This window comes from Telopea speciosissima, chromosome 11, assembly GCF_018873765.1.
Source record: "Telopea speciosissima isolate NSW1024214 ecotype Mountain lineage chromosome 11, Tspe_v1, whole genome shotgun sequence".
Lineage (NCBI taxonomy): Eukaryota > Viridiplantae > Streptophyta > Magnoliopsida > Proteales > Proteaceae > Telopea > Telopea speciosissima.
This window is the reverse complement of record NC_057926.1, coordinates 36,251,811-36,271,242: the sequence shown is the minus strand read 5'-3', so window position 1 is coordinate 36,271,242 and position 19,432 is coordinate 36,251,811. Positions and strand designations below refer to the sequence as shown.

The window sequence follows — 19,432 nt, the reverse complement described above, 5'->3', positions numbered from 1 at the left end:
TATTTTCAAAACAAAATCTTTGGGCTTTGGGGGGTAGAGTTGGAAACTTATATTTCTTAATAGGGTCGGGCTTAAACTTGGGCAAATGGTCGGGCTACTATACATTCAGTCCGGTTAGGTGCCCAATGGTCCTATAGGCTACACCAGGAACGGCCGATTATAAATGGGTCGGGCTTGAGCCCGACACGTTTATCCATCGGGTCGGGTCAGTTTGGGTATTAATCGGGTGGACTCGGTCGGGCCTATGCCGGGCCTAGAATTGACATCCCTAGGGCCTAGTCTGTTAGATTGTAATCTCCCAATATAGATTTTTCTATTTAAGAGAATTTTGGTTGAAACCCTAATTGCACATTGCGCTACTCATAATTTTGAGAGAGAAATAAAGTCTTGTTCTTCTTCAAGCTTGGGATTTTAGAGAAGGTGCATTTGATGGAGATCGTGATCGAGTGTTGCATTCCTTTGGAGGAGCACGCCATTTATGTGTTCTAGGTAACCATGAATCTACATTGTTTGATTCATTTGATATGTTTATTGAGATCCTTGTTCCATAAAAAAATTTTAGATAGATAATGTATCGAATCACTACCTTTGCCACCTTCAAGTGGTATCTGTTGGAGGTTTGGCTGTTGATATTGTCATTCTTGTCAACACAGTCAGAAAATCATCACACTCACATAGTGTTTCTAGTGTTGCATAGTAGATGACATGTGTGGAGGAACAAAGTGGAGAGGCTAGTAGGCATATTGGTGATGTGACATGTGAACTAAAAGAGCATAGGCTAAGAAGAGATTGCTTACATGGTTGAGCTTGGCTTGGTTGACATGTGAGTCATGCATAGGCAACATGCAATATGGCAGTGCTAGTGTTAGTGAGATGGTACAGTTGTCAAGACATCATCTATAGTTGTCAGTGAGAAGGATGGCAAAGTTGGCATTATTAGCAATAGACATCAGGGATGATGCAGTTGGCATGATGAGGATGTAGACATTAGTCCTAATGTGCATGAGGTGTTGTTGCCGAAGGTGAGGAAGTGTTTCCAAAGGTGTACGATGAAGTTATGTGATGAAGATTGCACGTTTATGTTGTAGCAATAACTTCACGTATTTTATGAGATGCCTTCTTGTTAAAGAGGGAAATAATCAACCATAGACCAAGAGTAGTAGCTAAAGATCCTTAAAAACATGAAACGTACCTGTATTTATAGACTTAGGAGGAACTACCTACTCCTAGATCTGTTCTAGGGTCTCACAACCCATCCCAACCATCTATATAGGTTGGTTGCTCATCTATGGTATCAATGAGTGACAACACTCAAAACTAATGAGATTTTAGCAAGTATCCATGTGTGTCACGTTCATGAGTCACCTTGGGAGCTAAGAAATGAACTTAGATGGATTTATGGCCTCCAAGAACAGATTAGAACACACAAAGATGCTCAATCCCGAAGAAAAAGAGAGTCCATGTTTGTCTAGGTAAATTCCCAGAAATCGACATCGCTTAGGTTTGAGTCGACATAGAGCTACATAAGCACCGATGTCGAATATAACCTACAATCTGTCGATGGATCTTTCTGAAAAATTTAACATTTCTCAAACACTGTTCGTCACTTTTTATGAAGCTAATTGATAGATGAATCTGTCGACCGACATCATATAGATGTCGACTCGAGCTCTTTTTTTCAATCCACAGTAGTGTGTCATTGGTACCACTTTGGCTAGTTCGCTTCTAAATTGGGCTAGTTCCAAGTGGAACCGAGATAGGTCAAGCCTATTCAATACATGTCTAGGACCTTGAAATGCCTATAACTTAGGCTACATATGTCTGAATTGAACAATTCAAAAAGACTTTTTCAGATACTTTAACTTGGCACAAGAATTACGGACTGTACTAGCTAACAGGAACTGCCTCCAGTGTAAACCCCACATAAAAAATGGGTTATCGAATAAGGGGTAAATGGACATAATTCCATACTGAAATAGAATATGATGAAATAAACCTTTATTCGGACACATCGACAACTTTTCGGATCAAAATATCGAACCTTAATAATTTTTTCCTAAGGTGTATTTCAGTCATTTTTCATGGATGGTCTATGAACGTACCAAAAGTGTAGGAAACTTCCCAAATTTATAGATACAAAACTGACATGTTTCAAAGGAAACTCATCATTTTCAGATCAACCTCCGGGTTGAAAAAATGAGGTGCCTACAATACCATTGTGCGCATCTGATTAGATGTGCTCTAATCCCTCCATGCATCGTGCAATACTGTAACATCCTTCCAATTTTGTGTTACGCATGCACAAGCGCAAATGGAATAGATTCCTCTTCGCAAAATGTGGTGAGCTCCGGCCTTTGCATTCTAGTGCCGCCCTCAAATTGAAGATCTTGATTCAACGACTTTAATTCCATCTACTTTCTCTGTGACGCGTTGGGCTTAATCTAACAATCGAGATTGCTCGTACTTTTTCAAGGCCTGAGTAGACTGCTGTAGTTTAGACCGCCCTTTGTATCTTATCCAGTGCATTGTTGCGTACCTGTGAATCTGCAAAGATTCCCCTACATTCTTTCAAACACAATGAGATGATCCAAAGGCTAGAAATTGACCCGCATTTTGGTTCCTACGACTGAGAACTGAGACGTCGGGCTGTGAGATTCTACCTTGTCATGAGATTCTATTTGGGCTCATTCAGGGCTGCCACCTATTTTGATCTAAGGGTTGAGATTGTTTTGTGCATTGTGAGCTCATTTTAAGGGTGTTTTTGCCCTAGTTGTTTGTGTTGTGCTCAGAATTAAACTAAGAAAGTGAATAAGCTAAGAGGAGTGAGCAAAGGTGGGAAGCAAACCATCTTTAATGCCAAAATCTTCACATTGATGGCAAGGATGACCCACTTGAAGATTGAATCACATGCAAGTTGATTTCTGTACTTCAAGTGAGTGATCTATTGTGGGATTACACAAGGTGAGATAATTCACTTGGACAAATCCCCATTTGTATTTTCTAGGTTGAGATTCATGTTAAGGAAACCTAGTTCTTTGATGTAAGTTGGGGTTTGCATTTTAAATTCATGGTTTGACTGTTGTGCTCTTGTTAAGTTGGGGCTTGACAGGATTTGGGGTTGTAGACCTGATCTGTGTTGTAGCATAGATCGAAGCATGGGTAAGTACTCTTGGACTGTTGTAGTAGTCAAAGTAGAGAAGTGTATTGAGCAATACACGAAGCCCAAATAGGGCATTGCTCTGTGGATGTAGGCAACTTGCCAAACCACGTATATTGTGTGTTGTCTGACTGTGTGATTTTACTTGTAAATATTGGAGTGTGTTGTGTATGCTTGCAAGATGAGTGTGCACGTACTACCTGATATAGCTAGCCACATAGTGGTTGCTAGGTGGGTGTGCACAAGATTGTGTTTGATTGATAAATCGGGACTGCCTTAGCCAATCAGTGGTTGTGATTGAGATAGTGTCATAAGTACAGACAGTGTGCTGATCATCCGGATTTTAATTGAGAAGAAAATTTTGAATACACTAATTCACTCCCCTCCTAGTGTCAACCTAGGAATATCAAGAACAACAACAACTAACTCAGCCTTATCCCAACTTAATGGGGTCGGCTACATGGATCCAGACAAACAAAGTATGGAAAACACAGTTTTAACCAAAAAAAAAGAAAAGATGGTAGAGGAGAGATGGGGAAAGAGATGCAGGGTGAAAAAGGAAAAAGGAAAAAAGAAAGATAGGAAATAAATAGAAAAATGAGCGATGAAAAATGAAAGATAGTAAGAGGAAAGAGGCACTGCCCAACCCGTTAGGAGAGTCTCAGTTAAATGGGGTCTGTGACATGGATCCTTGACCTCCAATAGGCTCTGTCCGAGGTCATACTTGGAACAAGCCCTAGCCTATGCATGTCCTTCCTCACCACTTCTCCTATGGTCATTTTAGGTCTGCCCCTATGTTACACCCGCACCCGAAATATACCCAAATACCCTAGGGCAAATTAGACCTTACCAAAAGGTAATGCCATGGTGGCTATGGTCAACATCTATGACCTTGAACCTAATATTTTATTATAAGTGTCCTCTCGAAGTCTTGGAAATACGGGTGAAAGCCTTGTAACTTTTCTCGAGATTTGGACCTTGACAGCAGCAACGGAGTCACGAACGGACTCACTCGACTAGTTCTGCTCGTAGATCTGCCCATGCTGTTACTTGCCCTTTTGATTTATTTTTTTTGTGGGACCCACATCCCCTATTTCGGACACCATAATTAGATCCCCGCACTAGGTGAACCCCCACCCTTACCATAAATTGGTTAATTGGGCCATGAAAGTGGGCCCACAAGGCTTAACTTAAATAAATAATGAGTTTCACTATCTTATCTTGAATCAAACAAGCCTTAGGGACTAATAGGTTTTATAAGACTTAGGGTAGACCCAAACATGTCCTAACTAAATAGACCTAATGGGTTATGACTTGGGCCAAACAAGCCCTAAAGCCCACTTAAAATCCAAAAGACTACTTAGTGTTTTAGGGGCACCTAAACAAACAAGACCTAATGCCCCTTTGGTCTTTAAAAGAAAAGATAAGCCTCATATTCCCTTATCTCTCCCCCTCCCAAGCAAACCGTGGAGGAGAAGGGACAAGGAAGAAGAAGAAGTGGAAGTAGGAGAGGAATGAGAGGGGAAGGGAAGAAGATAGAAGCCATGCTAAGATGGCTGACTGCCCCACAGCCCCTCCTCTTGCTATCCGAACAAGGCTTGAAGAAAAGAAGAAAAAGGGGAGATGGAAAGGAAGGGAGGAAGGAAGAGGAGGTGGATCTTCAAGGTTGGCTAGGGCTGGGCATGGAGCTCCACTCACCAAGGTATGACCTAAACCTTGGTACATCTCTCTTTCCCATTTCCCATTCTTGATTTAAGTAGATTCCTTGAGCTTGAGCTAACCTAGGGTTCCATTTAGGACTCAAGGTGAAGCTCAACCCTTAATAGAGCTCAAATGGTAAAGACCAAACCCTATTAAAGACTTGTATGAGCTGCTTTGCAGCCATTGCTGCTAAATCCTTGGTTTTAAACCACCAAACCCTACCTTTGGACCAAATGGAGCTAGATCCCTATGAGATCTTGGATCCATGAGGTAAGCCTAGGTTTAATGACCCTAGGGAGACCTAAGACACCCCCTCCCTGACCCTGAGTACAAGGTGAACTCCAGGCTTCAAGCTGGAGGAAAAATCTTATAAAATCTCGGAAAAGATTTTCGACGGACTCACGAACGGATTCACCGTCGTGGTTCCGTCCAGTGTAATCCCAATGACTGGACCTGAATGGATGAAGGAACGGATTTACTCTGTTGCCTCCGCTCGTGGGTCTGCTCCCTCTCGGGTATGTCTCAAGGATCGAATAGATGCAAAGGCGGATTAAGATGGTGCATCCATCCGTGGATCCGCTCGCTCTCGGGTGTGTCTCAGAAATTGAACGGATATAGGAATGGATCCAAGCAAGAAGTTCCGTCTATAGATCCGCTCCTCGTATTTTGACCTTTTGGCCTGAACAGAGTCAGGGACGGACTCACCCTGTTGCTTTCGTCCATGAGTCCGCTCATGCTGTCTTGGTTCAAGCTTAGTTTTAACTTTGGGGACATAACATGGGACACCTCTATACACCTTTTGATGATTGCTTTCATATTTTTAGGCTACCCAACTTGATGGATAGCTGGTACACTGGTGAGATTCATGTCAACCATGTCAAGTGACACTCGAGTTCGGTGAGTGGGTTTTGGGTGACTTTGTTGGGCTTGAATATACATATTAAGCAACCATTATCATGCTATTATATAAATATAAGTATGATGCGCATTGCATTATTGATCTCAAATCTGAATTGCTATGAATGTGATGCGATATTATTCTCACTATTGTATCGGGTTACGATGCCAGGTGTGCCGGTACCGGAACCCCAATTTAAATTATGAAATTTAGTACCTGTCATCCTGATCTGTATGCGCCGTACCGTGCTGGTACCCGGGTACTAGATGGAATGAGACATTGATGCACCCGGAATACCTCTAGGGACGATAGGACTTGCATATAGTATATCTGTGGCTAGGATTCTTGCTCCCTTATACTACGACCCTTGCCAACAGGGGTTTATGTGTTGGATAGTCTGAGCACCTATTGCCTGTGGAGGTGGGAGAGGCCAGGTCAGGGGTAGTGATGGCTATCGGGGTCTGCCACTGGGTGACCTGATGTTTTCTACCAACGTAGGCTCCCGTGTGATAATTGCGGTTTCACTGGGATGATAAGTTAAGTGACCCTCAGTATCTCCCGAGTTATCACAGTAGCATACACTTGACTTATAGAATTTGTGTGCTAGGTGAAAAATGAATCTAACATTAGCATGCATCATAATTGCTTGAAATTGCATGTTTGTGTATGTGCATTCCCCTTTGCTTTCTCACTAGCTTGTGGAGCTAACCCCGTTGCGCAACCCCTCTTTAGTTGATATGCAGGTAATCTCTTGATGAACACCATTGAATGCAAATCAAGTGGAGCCGGTGGCCATGACTTGGATGTCGATGTACACTCAAGAATGGTGCCCTAATGACGTGATTTATTATTTAATTTCTGTATTCATCCACAATCATATATAAACTTTATGATTAATTAAAAGGAGAGAAATGAATGGTTACGAGTATTGAAATTGTATTATATGTGTTATTATTAGAGAATCGATGCTCTATATTCACATGATTTAATTAAATTTTTGCTTCCGCTAACTCTGTAATTGAAACGATTTATTCCATTGGGTACGTTCTCTGTTGTTATCATGACTTGATAATAGGGTGGACTGTGGCTCGGGACATTGTATCTGTGATCCTGGTAGGTATTGGGATGACACTGGTTGTCCTAGTGACCCCCTTTAATGTAAAATATCTTTCATCGGGATGGGGGCATGACACCCTAGATCATTTAGACTTTTCAATCGGAATCATATCATTCCTCCTTACTGGGGGGCATCACTAGGCCCTTGTTGAATATGACCATACCACATTAGACGACTCTCTCGTAGTTTGTCATTGATCGGGGCTACTCTCGAGTCCGATCTAATATGTTCATTCCGTACTTTATCCTTTCTTGTTTTTCCATACATCCATCTTAACACCCTCATCTCTACTACACAAAGCTTATCAATATGACACTTTTTAACTACCCAACATTCTGCCCCATACATCATGGCCGGTCGAACAACAGTCCTATAGAATTTTCTAACTCATACAAGTATACAACCTAGGAATATCAGATACATTAATAGTTTAAAATAATACTTAGGAGTAGACAAGGTCAATCAGGGCCAATCTGACCCTAAAATAGCAAAACTTAGTGGCCAACATGGTCAATCAAGGCCAACCCACCCCAAAATCAAAGTCAATCAGGGATGAACTAAATGGGACAAGGCTGAGTTAAGGGAACCGAGGGTTGGGCTAGGGTTTTAAAAAACCCAGCCCACCCCAATCCTGTTGCACCCCTAAACTAGGATACTTGAAAATGAAAAAGTTTTCTAAAAGAGAGCTCTATTTGGTGAAGTGTGAAGTAAAATAGGATTATGATCTAAATCTACTTAAGGGTAATACTTAAGAAACGCTTGAGGCCAAATAGATAACCATATGAAGGAAAAACCAAACATCTATCTAAACATTCCTTTATCAAAATTGAGAGATCTTTGCACACTTGTCCAATCAAATAAGGACCCAGATAAAGAAATTTTTGTTAAGTCAAAGAAATTAATTAAAATCTTTAAAAGCCTAGGCTGCCGAGTTAAATTGGGAAGAAGATTTCCCTCCCAACTTATCCCCAGGATTCAGAACTTCATTGAAATCACCACAGGGCCTTGCAGCAACAGATTGAGGACCCACAGGATTGAAAGGTCAATTATTGATTGGGGACCCCATGTATATATGCTCCCTACCAAATTTTCTACTTATTAATAAATTTATATTTATTCTAAGTAACAGGTGCTCAGGTTGTTCTGTGTTCATTCAAATCACTATTAATAGAGAAAATAACAGGAGGAAATATTGCATCACAACAGGGAGCAAAGCAGATTCACTAAAGGCAACAACGAAAGGGAAACATTTTATTTCATTTAGTAAGAACTAAGAACTAAGAACACAAGGGAAACTTCAATTAAAACCACAAAAAAGCCCAACAAGGGAAGTCAATTCCCGAACCACCACCCTTGCTAACAGGTGAAGCCAGCTTTTCTTCCCCATCACCCACCATTAATGGTGGTGGGTTTAGAAATTTGGGAACCCTCGCCTTACCAAGAAGCAATGATCTCATTTGGTGCGCTCTTGACTTCCTCTATAACATCCTTTTTCTCCACTTTTATCCCATAGAAAATATGAAAATTCCCATTTGCTCGCTACCTAAAATTCACTATATTCAATGTCTTTATTTCTGTTTCCCCCAAAAAAAGAAAAAATGCCTATATCTATTTCCAGCAGATTTACCAAAGCCTCCCTCTCACTTTTCCCATCCATTGAACAAGAAATGACAATAATGCCCAGAAGGAGGGCATTATTGTCATTTTCAGCACAAGGGTACCTGTTTAGCTTAATCCTAAGGGAAGGAGGCTTAAGGTAATTCCTGCCGGGACTTCCACACTGTCACTCGGATGCAGTGGTGGGTTCATCTCCACCTCTAGTGGTGGGTTCACCTTCACCACCACCACCACTGCCACTGCCACTGCCGCTGCCGCTGTTAGCAGCACTGGTGCTGAGAGCTGCATTGATTTGGTGAACTGCGTTGCAGAGATGGTTAGTGATGGCTGCCACGCTTGAGAGGCTGAGTTTTGCAGTTGGGATGGTGCTTGCCAACACCTGAAGCCCTACAGTGAGTAAAGAGCCTGAAGAGGGTCCATTGACGTCGATGCTGTTGTTGTTTAGGTTTCCATCACTGTCGGTGGGACCCACAGGAAGCACTAAGAAGCCTACAGGGAGGATGGGGATGTAAGATGGATCATCACCGCTCATCACGAGCTGGACGGCATCGACATCGATGGTGGTGTAGATGATCAGACTACCACCTGGTTCAGCGTAGCTTTCCTGCAGTATCAGCTCTACATTCTGAGAAGAGTTGCTTGGTGCCTGCATTCATTCCACAAGGAAGCAATAATAAGTTAGTAGGAAAAAGATCTCTGTACGGGAGTATGACCTACGCCGGCATTCTCATGAGTTTATCTCTCTCTTCCCCATGTGAAAAGACACCTCTACCCCCTTATTTTAAGGAGGAGAGAGATAGACCCATGGGAGTGTGGCGGGCCCGTATAGAAAACTGCTTCCCTTAAGCTAATAAGACATATGCTTTAGGCAAAAGTTTTCACGCAGGGCCGTACATATGCATAATCTACATTAAATGCAGTCAAATTGACATAAATGTCAATCCAAAATGACATAAAACTCCCTACACCCCTTATTTGATGGAGTTGATGGGAGAATCTTTGTTCATCTACCATAGACAGGTGATGACATGTCTCCCACCCATTGCCATTAAGATGGCATAGAAGGGCATTTATGAAAATAACAAAAAAGGCATGTCATCACCCAACTAGACATGAAACCTACACATATGGGAGGGCATGGTGGGGTATTTATTAAAGCAAAAAGTACATATGTCATCACCTAACCGTACATAACCATACGCGTATGTGTAAGCTGATCTAGACTTAGATTAATGGACCCCTATGGCACTTTCCACTACAGGTTCCTGAAAGGCAATGTGGCCCTATCACAATTGAGAGGTCCATGATGACAGAGGGCACGGAAGCATCAATAAGGGTGAGGTTTTCGCCTTCCATGGGGGGTAGAGTGGTCATTTTGTGCTATCTAAGAACACAAACGACAAAGATGATGAACTTACATTTATGCGAAGAAGAGAAATGCAATTCCCAGGATCAGAGCCATTTGCAATATGAGCAACCTCATGTAATGAATTCCCACTTGAAAGAACATCCAACTGTCAAACAGAAAGGTTAGTAATTTCTTTCCATTTCCTATTTATTGTTCCAAGAGATAACTGAAGACTTAAAAAAAAAAAAAAGAAATTGTTTTTACTAACCTGAGATCTGCGGTTTTCATCCCTCAAGAGATCAAAGACCTGATGAGGTGGAAATGGAAGCCAAGTTGTTGAAACAGCACTTAAGATTAGGCCATTGGGTTGGCCAGGTTCTGTGTTTTTCCTTGTTGTTATACGAACAGTGTCTTCTATAGCATCAGAGAGAGATGTCCATGATTGACCTCCAGATGTGCTAATGTTAACACAAAATGTTCTTATCATCCTTTGTGCCAGTTTCATCAAGTTCTTCCTTGCCTCAGGAGATGGTATCACTGCAATATACACACAGTAAAAAATGAATTATGTACCAAAAGAATTAGAAATATAGAAATTTATTTCAACCTTCTAAATGAATAGTACATAGACCTTTCATTTGATCCCATTTTGTCTCTGATATGGAGACAAAATGATTTTCCCTTCATCACTGTTATTCATGGTTGAAGCTGGACTCCCTATGGATTGCAGCTACTCCATCTTTTTCTCTGGAGTGGGAGACTGGGCTTACTTTGACGACCATGGAATGGGACATACATAAAAACCTCGACTTTTAATGAAAACGAAGAACCAATCGATCTGGGCTGATATTTGGAGGGGGGGGGGGGGGTGGGGAGGAGATCCAGATCGATATCGGATTGGTATCGACGGAGTAATTTTTATCCTCTCCTATTACAGCACGGTGTTGTAATGCATCGTACGGCGGCTGCAGAGGCCATGTACACCATGTGGGGCCCTCTGTGCCACATGACCTCTGCAGCGCCGCACGATGCAATACAACACTGTGCTGTAACAGGAGAAAATAACGATTCATCGACGGAGACCAAAATTGTCCATGATACCAATATCTCATTCACACACACACTTAAGTAACTTTATATAGAATTTGCTTTATTATCATGTATTAATACCATAATAAACACAAATGTATCAAAACAAAGTCCAATACTTTAATGTACAACATTAAATCTCAATGTAGGGAAAGGTTAAAAAGAGACAAGTACCTCCAAGATCAGATATATTTCTTGCCATGAGACTTGCAAACCTCTCACACTGCCTTTGTAAAACTGCTAACCAGCGCTGTGCCCCAAATGCCATTCCACTAGTTACATATTGATTGAAAACCTGATGAACTAGTTTATTCTCTATCTCTATATGTTCTACCCATTTAACCTGTGTTGAAATGGCTCCATTAAATCATCAAAATGAAACTAAGAAGCTAAAAATGCCATTTAAAAAGTCAAATAAATTAAGCACATTTCAATCCATACCCTCGAATATCCATTAGGCATATCTGCAATGATGCAACCAGATGGCCTTCTTCTGTATATAGAGAAGGAAAATTGGTGATTGTCATGTAAGATATCAATTGGGAAATCAACAATTGTCCAACTTCCTTCTTCTTCATTTTGTTCGCAATACCGAAGAAATAGAACCTCGCGGGTAGGAACCAATGGTGAAAGGACCTGCAACTCTGCATACATCTGTCCAAAACAATAGATTGAAAAGTGGGAACTAAGAAGACTGATGGGAAAGGGTCAGATGATTTGGTTTCTAGTTGAGAGTGATTTTTTCTTCATGGGTTGGGGTAAGGCAGGTTATCCCGAATTTGTATCCTCTCAATTACACTGCCCGTACTTTACCATCAAGTACATCTAATAGAGGGAGGTAGACCCCACCTCGGGCAATGTGTTCGAGCAGGGGGTAGGATAGTCATTTCTGCCTCCTCTGTTAGATGTACTTGAGTCAAGTACGGGCAGTGTAACCCCCCCCCCCCCTTCTTTTCTTATTGCCTTTTTATCTTAATAAAATTTTGGGGTTTCCCCAGGACCCAGATAATATTTGGTACTAAAAAAAAATAGAGAGAACAGTTGAGATCATTACCAGATGAAGTGAACCATTGGGAGTTCCTGAAACTCCAGAAGTAATAATTTGAACAGTTTTTGCCCTAGGAACAATGGTAGGAAACAGTTCCATCCATTTATTCTGAAACACAAAAAAAATAAAGGGTATTTCAATCTTATGAGATGCTTCAAACATGCTATAAAATTGTTTGTGTAAATGGAGACTTACAGCATCTAAGAATGACTCCACCAAGGTGATACTATTCATTATTACAAGAGCACTGCCACGGCTAGCTTCTGTCCTCATTTCATTCTGTTGCCCCTTAATCAAGCTAATAGGACATGGAAACATCTTTGCATACTCTTCCAAATTAAGCACTTCATTGTTATCATTTCTGTTTCGGACCCAGAGAGGCTCATCAGTCTGCAACATCTTCATCAGTTCATTAGCTGCAGCCATAGCTAGTTCTAGTGCTAATGGCTTCTCCTGTTCCATTATCAATCCACCTCCAGCCATAAACAGGTTCTCCGATAGCGATGGTACCGGTACCATATGATTGCAATTTCCAATAGATTCTTGGAAATTCCTGGAGTAGATTCCCATTTCAAGGTCCAAGGAAGGCATCAGCACAGATTGTGCCGGTGGCGCCGCCAATGCCTGTATTGGCCGGCCGCCACCGCATCTTTGGGATGCCATGCAAGTGACACGCGCAAGCTGCAAAAAAAAATAAAAAAATAAAAAAATTTTAGAAGTAGGGTTTTCTTCCCCTCACCATGCCTAGTGAAGTATAATGTTTCACATGGGTACAATTTCGACTTAAAATGAATAGAGAAAATAACTAAAATTAACAGAAAAAACTTATATACCTCATCCTTGAGCTTTGCATTCTCAATATGAAGTTGCTGTTCATCGAATGAAATTTCACCAAAAATGGCCGGGGAACTGCAGGTAGGACAGACAATGTTCCTCAAAGCTGCTTGCAGACGATAGTTCACTTTCTTCAGATTTTCATTCTCAGCTTTAAGCATCACATTATCTGTTCGGTCTTGGTGTGCCTACACAAAAGGATCTCAAATGAGATAGTGAGGTTTTATTTCCTTCCCATTTAAAGCTTTAAAAAAAAAAAAAACAAAAGAGGGAAGGCGCATGTTAGTATACAAAAGGGGGTTATTGCTATAATGCGCACCTTCAACTGAGTCCGCCGGTTCTGGAACCAGAACTTGACCTGGCGAGGTTTAAGGCCAAGTTCTTGGCTCAGTTTCAGTCTCTGCTTGTCGTCCGGGTGTGGACATTCCTTAAACAACCTAAATGTCCAAAAATAAATAAATAAATAAATTATTCCCAAAAAATAATATTAAAAAAAGAAGAAGAAGCTTCCTCAGTGGTGTGGTGTAGATTAGAGGCTTACGCTTCCATTTCTTGAATCTGTCTAGCTGTGTGACGGTGATAACGTTTCCTCTTAGGGTTCTGTTGTTCTTCCTCATCCCCTTGTTCTTGATCGTCACCGGAAACTTCCTCAGCATGGCCACTGCCGCTACCGCTACCGCCGGAGCCGCTCTCTATCTCCTCATTATTCCCTCTCATCATCGTTGTCATCATCAACATCGTATTCTCCTCCTTCTACAACAAAGATTAAGAACCGTTTATCATCCACCCCCCAACGCATTTTAGCATGCACAATAGACATAGAGAGAAAATGATTAAGAAGAGTTACAGCAAGGATAGTAGGAGAGAAAGGACTGAAGGGCATGTTTGGCATGAAGTTGAGGTTAGGGTTTTGGATCGGAGATGAGAAAAGTGTGTCCGATGGAACTCTGCTTCCTCCTCCCAAGTATGAAATGACTTGGCAATCTCCCCCATACATCTTTGCTTTCTTACTTCTTCTTCTTCTTCTTCTTCTTCTTCTTCTTCTTCTTCTTTGCCTGCATTATTTTTTGAGTCAGTAACAGTTTATATTGGAAACTGTAAAGAAAGAGAAAACCTTCAAGATCTATTAGAGTTCCAAAACTGCCATGAAAAGCTTGAAGCAACAAATAAAGGAGAAAAAGAAAGAATTAATTGATGAAAGAGGGAGAAAAAGAGTGTGGGGGAAGATTAACCTGTCGGTGTACTCTTCTGTTTTTTTCAGAGATAGAGAAGTTCAAGTCTCTCTCTCTTCTTCTCTCTTCCTTTCTCTCTCTACAACTCTCTTCCTCTCTTCATCTATGAACTATGATCTATCCCCCCCATGTATCTATATATATACACATCACTCTCTATGCTTGCTTGGTTTCCAGCACACTCTCTCTCTCTCTCTCTACTCTCTCTCTACTGGTTCACTCGACAAACTCGCCAAAAACATGGTAATTAAAATGACCGTAGAAGGTAAATGAGGAATATAACTGCGTTGGGCAGAAACCGATAATGTCAGTTAATGTAGCATGGCTGTTCATGGACAGATGGAACGGCTACAATGGGTGAACGAGCGTTTTTATTAAGAGTGAAAAGTCAACCTTCGCTTCTTCCTTCCTTCCTTCTGCTACGCTTATAATAAATATAGGCAACTCACTGGTTTGTGGGGGTAGGTAAGGTAAGCTATAAGTATACGTTTTTTCTATTCACGCCAAGGGTTGAAATCGGGTCGGGTAAACGGTTGTGGATTTTTTGTTTTTGTTTTTTGTGTATTGATTTTACAATTTTTTTTTTTTTTAAATTAATCAGATTGGTTTAAGGTTTAATTTGGGGTTTATTGAAAAATATTTGTAACCAAAATTACTATGAACCAAAGAAAAACCCAAGAGTAGCAAATGATGTACTACTATATAGGATATTTTGATTATTGGATAGGTGTATTACACTATGTATCGGGTATTTGTCCAGGAAAAAAAATGTAGCAGGTACGCTTTAAAATTTTTGACATATCTCGATTATACAATGTGTTAGTTGTACGTTACAAATTTTTTCCTTCTATTTTCAACGGTACATCTAGTTTTCAGAAAAACAAAAAAAAACTTATTACTTTTTAAAATCAGGTATGCTTCAACATTTTTGGCATTTCTCGATTATACAATGTGTTTAGTTGTACGTTACAATTTTTTTCCTTATATTTTCAACAGTACAACTGGTTTTTGGAAAAAGAAATTGTTACCTTTTAATATCAGGTAAGATTCAACATTTTTGAAATATCTCGATTATACAATGTGTTTAGTTGTATGTTACAATTTTTTTTCCTTGTATTTTCAACAGTAAAGCAAGTTTTTGAAAAAATAATTTTTGAAATATCTCGATTATACAATGTGTTTAGTTGTACGTTACAATTTTTTTTCTTGTATTTTCAACAGTATAGCAAGTTTTTGGAAAAAGGAATTGTTACCTTTTAATATCAAGTAAGCTTCACTATTTTTTAATTATCTCAATTATACAATGTGTTTAGTTGTACGTTACAGTTTTTTTTCCTTGTATTTTCAACGATACAACAAGTTTTTGGAAAAAGAAATTGTTACCTTTTAATATCAGGTAAGCTTCACCATTTTTTGAAATATCTCAATTATACAATGTGTTTAGTTGTACACTACAATTTTTTCCTTGTATTTTCAATAGTACAGCAAGTTTTCAGAAAAAAGAAATTGTTACCTTTTAAAATGGGGTAAGCTTCAACATTTTTGACATATCTCGATTATATAATGTGTTTAGTTGTACGCTACAAATTTTTTCCTTGTATTTTTAACGGTACAACTAGTTTTTGCTAAAAGAAATTGTTACCTTTTAAAATCAGGTAAGCTTCAATATTTCTGGCATAACTCAATTATACAATGTGTTTAGTTGTACGTTACAATTTTTTTCCTTGTATTTTCAATGGTACAGCTATTTTTCGAAAAAGATTTGTTACCTTTTAAAATCAGGTAAGCTTCAACATTTTTGGAATATCTTGATTATATATACGATGTGTTTAGTTGTAAGTTGCTTTTTTTCCTTGTATTTTCAACCATACAGCTATTTTTCGTAGAAAGAAATTGTTATCTTTTAAAATTATACAATAGGTTTAGTTGTATGTTACATTTTTTTTCCTTGTATTTTCAACTGTACAGCTATTTTTCATTAAAAAAAAATATTTAATATTATTTCTTAAAATAAAATTCTTTTGTATGGCATATGTATATATGACGCTTAAACCTACCGCATGAATAGAGGTTGGATAAGCCCGTAATAAATATTTTCCAGAAATTGGTTTTGGGCAGTAGATGAGCTGTAAGTATATGTTTTTATCTTGCGCATCCTACCTTGTTTCCGGCCTAGGGTTGCAGCTGGGTCAAGTAAACCTTCACCCCCGTTACCTAGTCTGTGACCCGAGTCACCCAAAAGCCCACTTTTTCACCATTCTTGACCATATTTAGTCTCGTTCCCAACCGTTACTTTGCCCAAAGTCTTAGTAGCGAAAGTCTCATTTTCAATTGTTACTCTGCCCAAAATCTTAATAGCAAAAAGTCTTATTTTCAATCGTTACTCTGCCTGAAGTCTAAGTAGCAAAAGTCCCATTTCCAGTCGTTACTCCACCCGAAGTCCGATTAGCGATAGTCCCATTTTCAGCCATTAATCTCCCCAAAGTCCGAGTAGCAATATTCCTATTACAATCGTTACTTTGTCTGAAGTCTTAGCAGCAAAATCTATTTTACATAGTTGTTACTCTGTCCGACAAAAGAGAGGCCAGTTGATCGTCCGTCTCCGCTTGAGCTGTGAGACACATCATATTTCGTATCTTTTGTATTTTCTTTACTTTGATTAATTTCGTTCATAGATATATAATAATTCTTTTCTCTTTATTTTGGAAGAATGTAGACTATTAAAGTAATTTGTTTTTAGTGTACATAGTAATTTTTATTTGTTATAATATCATGTTTGATTTCTTTTTATATTTGATGCATCATATAGCCTTACATGTTAGAATAGAATACATCATTATGGGAGATTATTCGAAATCAAACATCTAGTAGAAAGACCGGTTTAACTGTGCGAGATGGGGTGCTAATACCTTCCCATGCTCGTAACTTGACCACTTATCTATATTATCTGACCAAATCATATAGAATCAGGTAGCCCTTTCCTCATTATGGATGGGGCTACCACCATTGAGCCCTAGGCCTAAATCCTAGGTGGCGATTCCATTTATTTTGATATACGTAACATGATCCTAAACCTTCCATTTTAATAATGAATCCCAAGCATAAATCAGACCCCCGTCATCAAGGGACCCCGATAGGTAAGAACTCTCCGGATCCCCCTGCAAGGCGAAGAACCTCGCATCTGAAAGTCGTGATACCAATTGTGGCGACTCTGGTGGGGAATATTCATGGTCAAGCTTTTAACATTTTTTTTGTGTGGTAATTGTCAAGCTTTTAACATCAAATGCTCCCTTTAAATGAAAGAATCTTCTCCCTTACGCATTGTTTGTATGATAACATGTTTGGCTAACCCATTTGTTTGCAATATGATTGTACTAACTACATCGTACTCGAAGTGAAATTAAACGACTAGGGTACTCCCTGTTGGGCCTCTATCCCTGAGTAGTTGGGGCAAATCATACAAGTACTTTGAGATCGGATGATAGCCTCTTCCTACACCACTTTCATGCACACACATACGACACCCCCATGGTTAGTCGTTGGACCCCATGTGTAATCATGGGTAATTCACAGCGAAGCCACACCCCTTGATATTGTACCAATTGGTATATCAAAGGAACCATGTACCCCCAACTCGCTTCGAGTGATATTTATATTGGTTCTGTCAAGGGTGACCTTTTTATATCCAACCTATTGCATGCATCATGTAGGAAATTACACCTTATATGGTTAGGGTACGCCACAAACTAACTCAATAGATTGTTTGTGGTTCAAATTAAGATCTCAATGGTATACCCTTCATAATATGATGTGCCTATCAGAAGAGAGCTCTACTTGTCCCTTGTTAAAATGATATGTCTATCTAGAGTAGTGTACCGATAAAAGTGAATCTCTTATTGTCCATCAAAAAGGTAAACTATTTAGTATAACATGTCAATAAAAGAGCTCAAATTATCCCGCAGTAAATGGCATTTTATATTAGTGTAGGTTTAACCACTCGATTATTCTTGATTAAGCCATCTTGCTTGTTCTCATGTTATGATTCAAGTTTGACCCAAGACTTTCAAACGGCGAAGGATTTATGGAATGACTATATCAATCACATTTGAATAATGTAAAATATCGATCTCTGTGATGAGAGGAATCATTCTAAATTCGACATGGATTCCGATATCTCCTCAATATAAGATGAGGAGATCATACCATCAACTACCTGAGTAAGGGGAATCAAAGATCAACAATGTGCCATCACATGAACTAAATTTGTTTGTATATATTGTTTGTTTGTGCATAATTAATCTTTTTGTGTCCTAAAATAAGTCTCTCTTACTTATGTAAGGCACAATTCCACGTAAAAAAAATTTCCATTACCTGTGTAGGTCCGTCATAATGGTGGGCTAACCCGAACCAGTCTGATCTGATCCTTAGAGGTTTTGAGAACTTCCCTTTCTCTACTTAACTTTGCAAGACGGAGTCCAGTTATGTTGTTGTCAGTATAGATACCATGGATCCATCAGACAGTGATCTACCCGAAGTGCATTTAGGTCGACAAATGAATAAGTTGTAGACTGAGATGGCAAAAATGAGACAACTTATGGCCCAGATCTTGCAAACAATGCAAGACCAATCTCGAGGTGACACAACACCTACTTTCAAAGAGCCAGAGTGTACTCAACCTATGACCCCCAGGGCAGCCCCGACAGTGTCTAGGGTACCCTCCAAGATTGTGGTGGAAAAAGAAGAAGATTTCGCAGTCAACATGCCTCAAGAGTATCCCAAGACTGAAAGGGAGCGTAAGATGAGGGAGAAAATTGAAAAGCCTGAACCCGCTGTCAAGGACACGGCTCATGAGAGCCCCGAGGAAGACTTGGTGTTCTTTCTGGAAGGAAAGATACTAGAGGACTAATGGAAGCTCGATAAGAACTCTACAACTATTGCAAAGACTTGGAATCTTGCAGAGAATTAGATGGGTCAGATATTTTTTTACTCACTAGCCATGTCGGCTTTGCGATGGCTAACACAACTAGACCAGATATAGACTCAAACCTAGTCAACAGTTGTGAAAGCGTTCACAAAGCATTACTCATACTGTCACGCCCCTATCCCAATAATGATTATAATATAAAAGGGTGTGATTAGGATGACATGTGTCATCCCAATAAGCTACCAGGATCATAGATACAGTGTCCCAAGCCACAGTCATAAATTAATATCAACTTACATTAATATTAGAGTACGGAAAAGGAAACAATATTAAATCTCCAAAATGATCAGAAATATGCAGAAGTGTTTAAATAGCAGTTATAACATGTTCAACCGGCTAAGTGTTACATGAATAAGTTATATTACTGTTTACCCGACTGACCATGATGTAACTACTCAAAATACAAG

General features: G+C 39.7%; 1 protein-coding gene across 1 annotated transcript; it reads right to left on the bottom strand.

Moving 5' to 3' along the window:
- Positions 1-8,656: 8,656 nt before the first annotated feature.
- LOC122645038 (homeobox-leucine zipper protein ROC3-like) lies at positions 8,657-13,531 on the bottom strand. The gene is made up of 10 exons (XM_043838393.1): positions 13,351-13,531; positions 13,129-13,246; positions 12,809-12,997; positions 12,171-12,656; positions 11,982-12,083; positions 11,369-11,581; positions 11,102-11,270; positions 10,107-10,375; positions 9,909-10,004; positions 8,657-9,136 (listed from the first exon to the last, which is right to left on the bottom strand). The coding sequence occupies exons 1-10, from the start codon at positions 13,527-13,529 to the stop codon at positions 8,657-8,659; spliced, it is 2,301 nt and encodes a 766-aa protein (XP_043694328.1). The 5' UTR covers positions 13,530-13,531.
- Positions 13,532-19,432: the final 5,901 nt, after the last annotated feature.

Excerpts from the sequence above, each read along its gene's own strand:
- LOC122645038 (XM_043838393.1), bottom strand. The coding sequence starts at position 13,529 with ATGATGAGAGGGAATAATGAGGAGATAGAGAGCGGCTCCGGCGGTAGC. Across the intron at positions 12,998-13,128 it reads ACCGGCGGACTCAGTTGAAG|GCACACCAAGACCGAACAGA; the intron begins GTGCGCATTATA and ends CCTTTTGTGTAG. Across the intron at positions 9,137-9,908 it reads TTTCTCTTCTTCGCATAAAT|GCACCAAGCAACTCTTCTCA; the intron begins GTAAGTTCATCA and ends GAATGAATGCAG.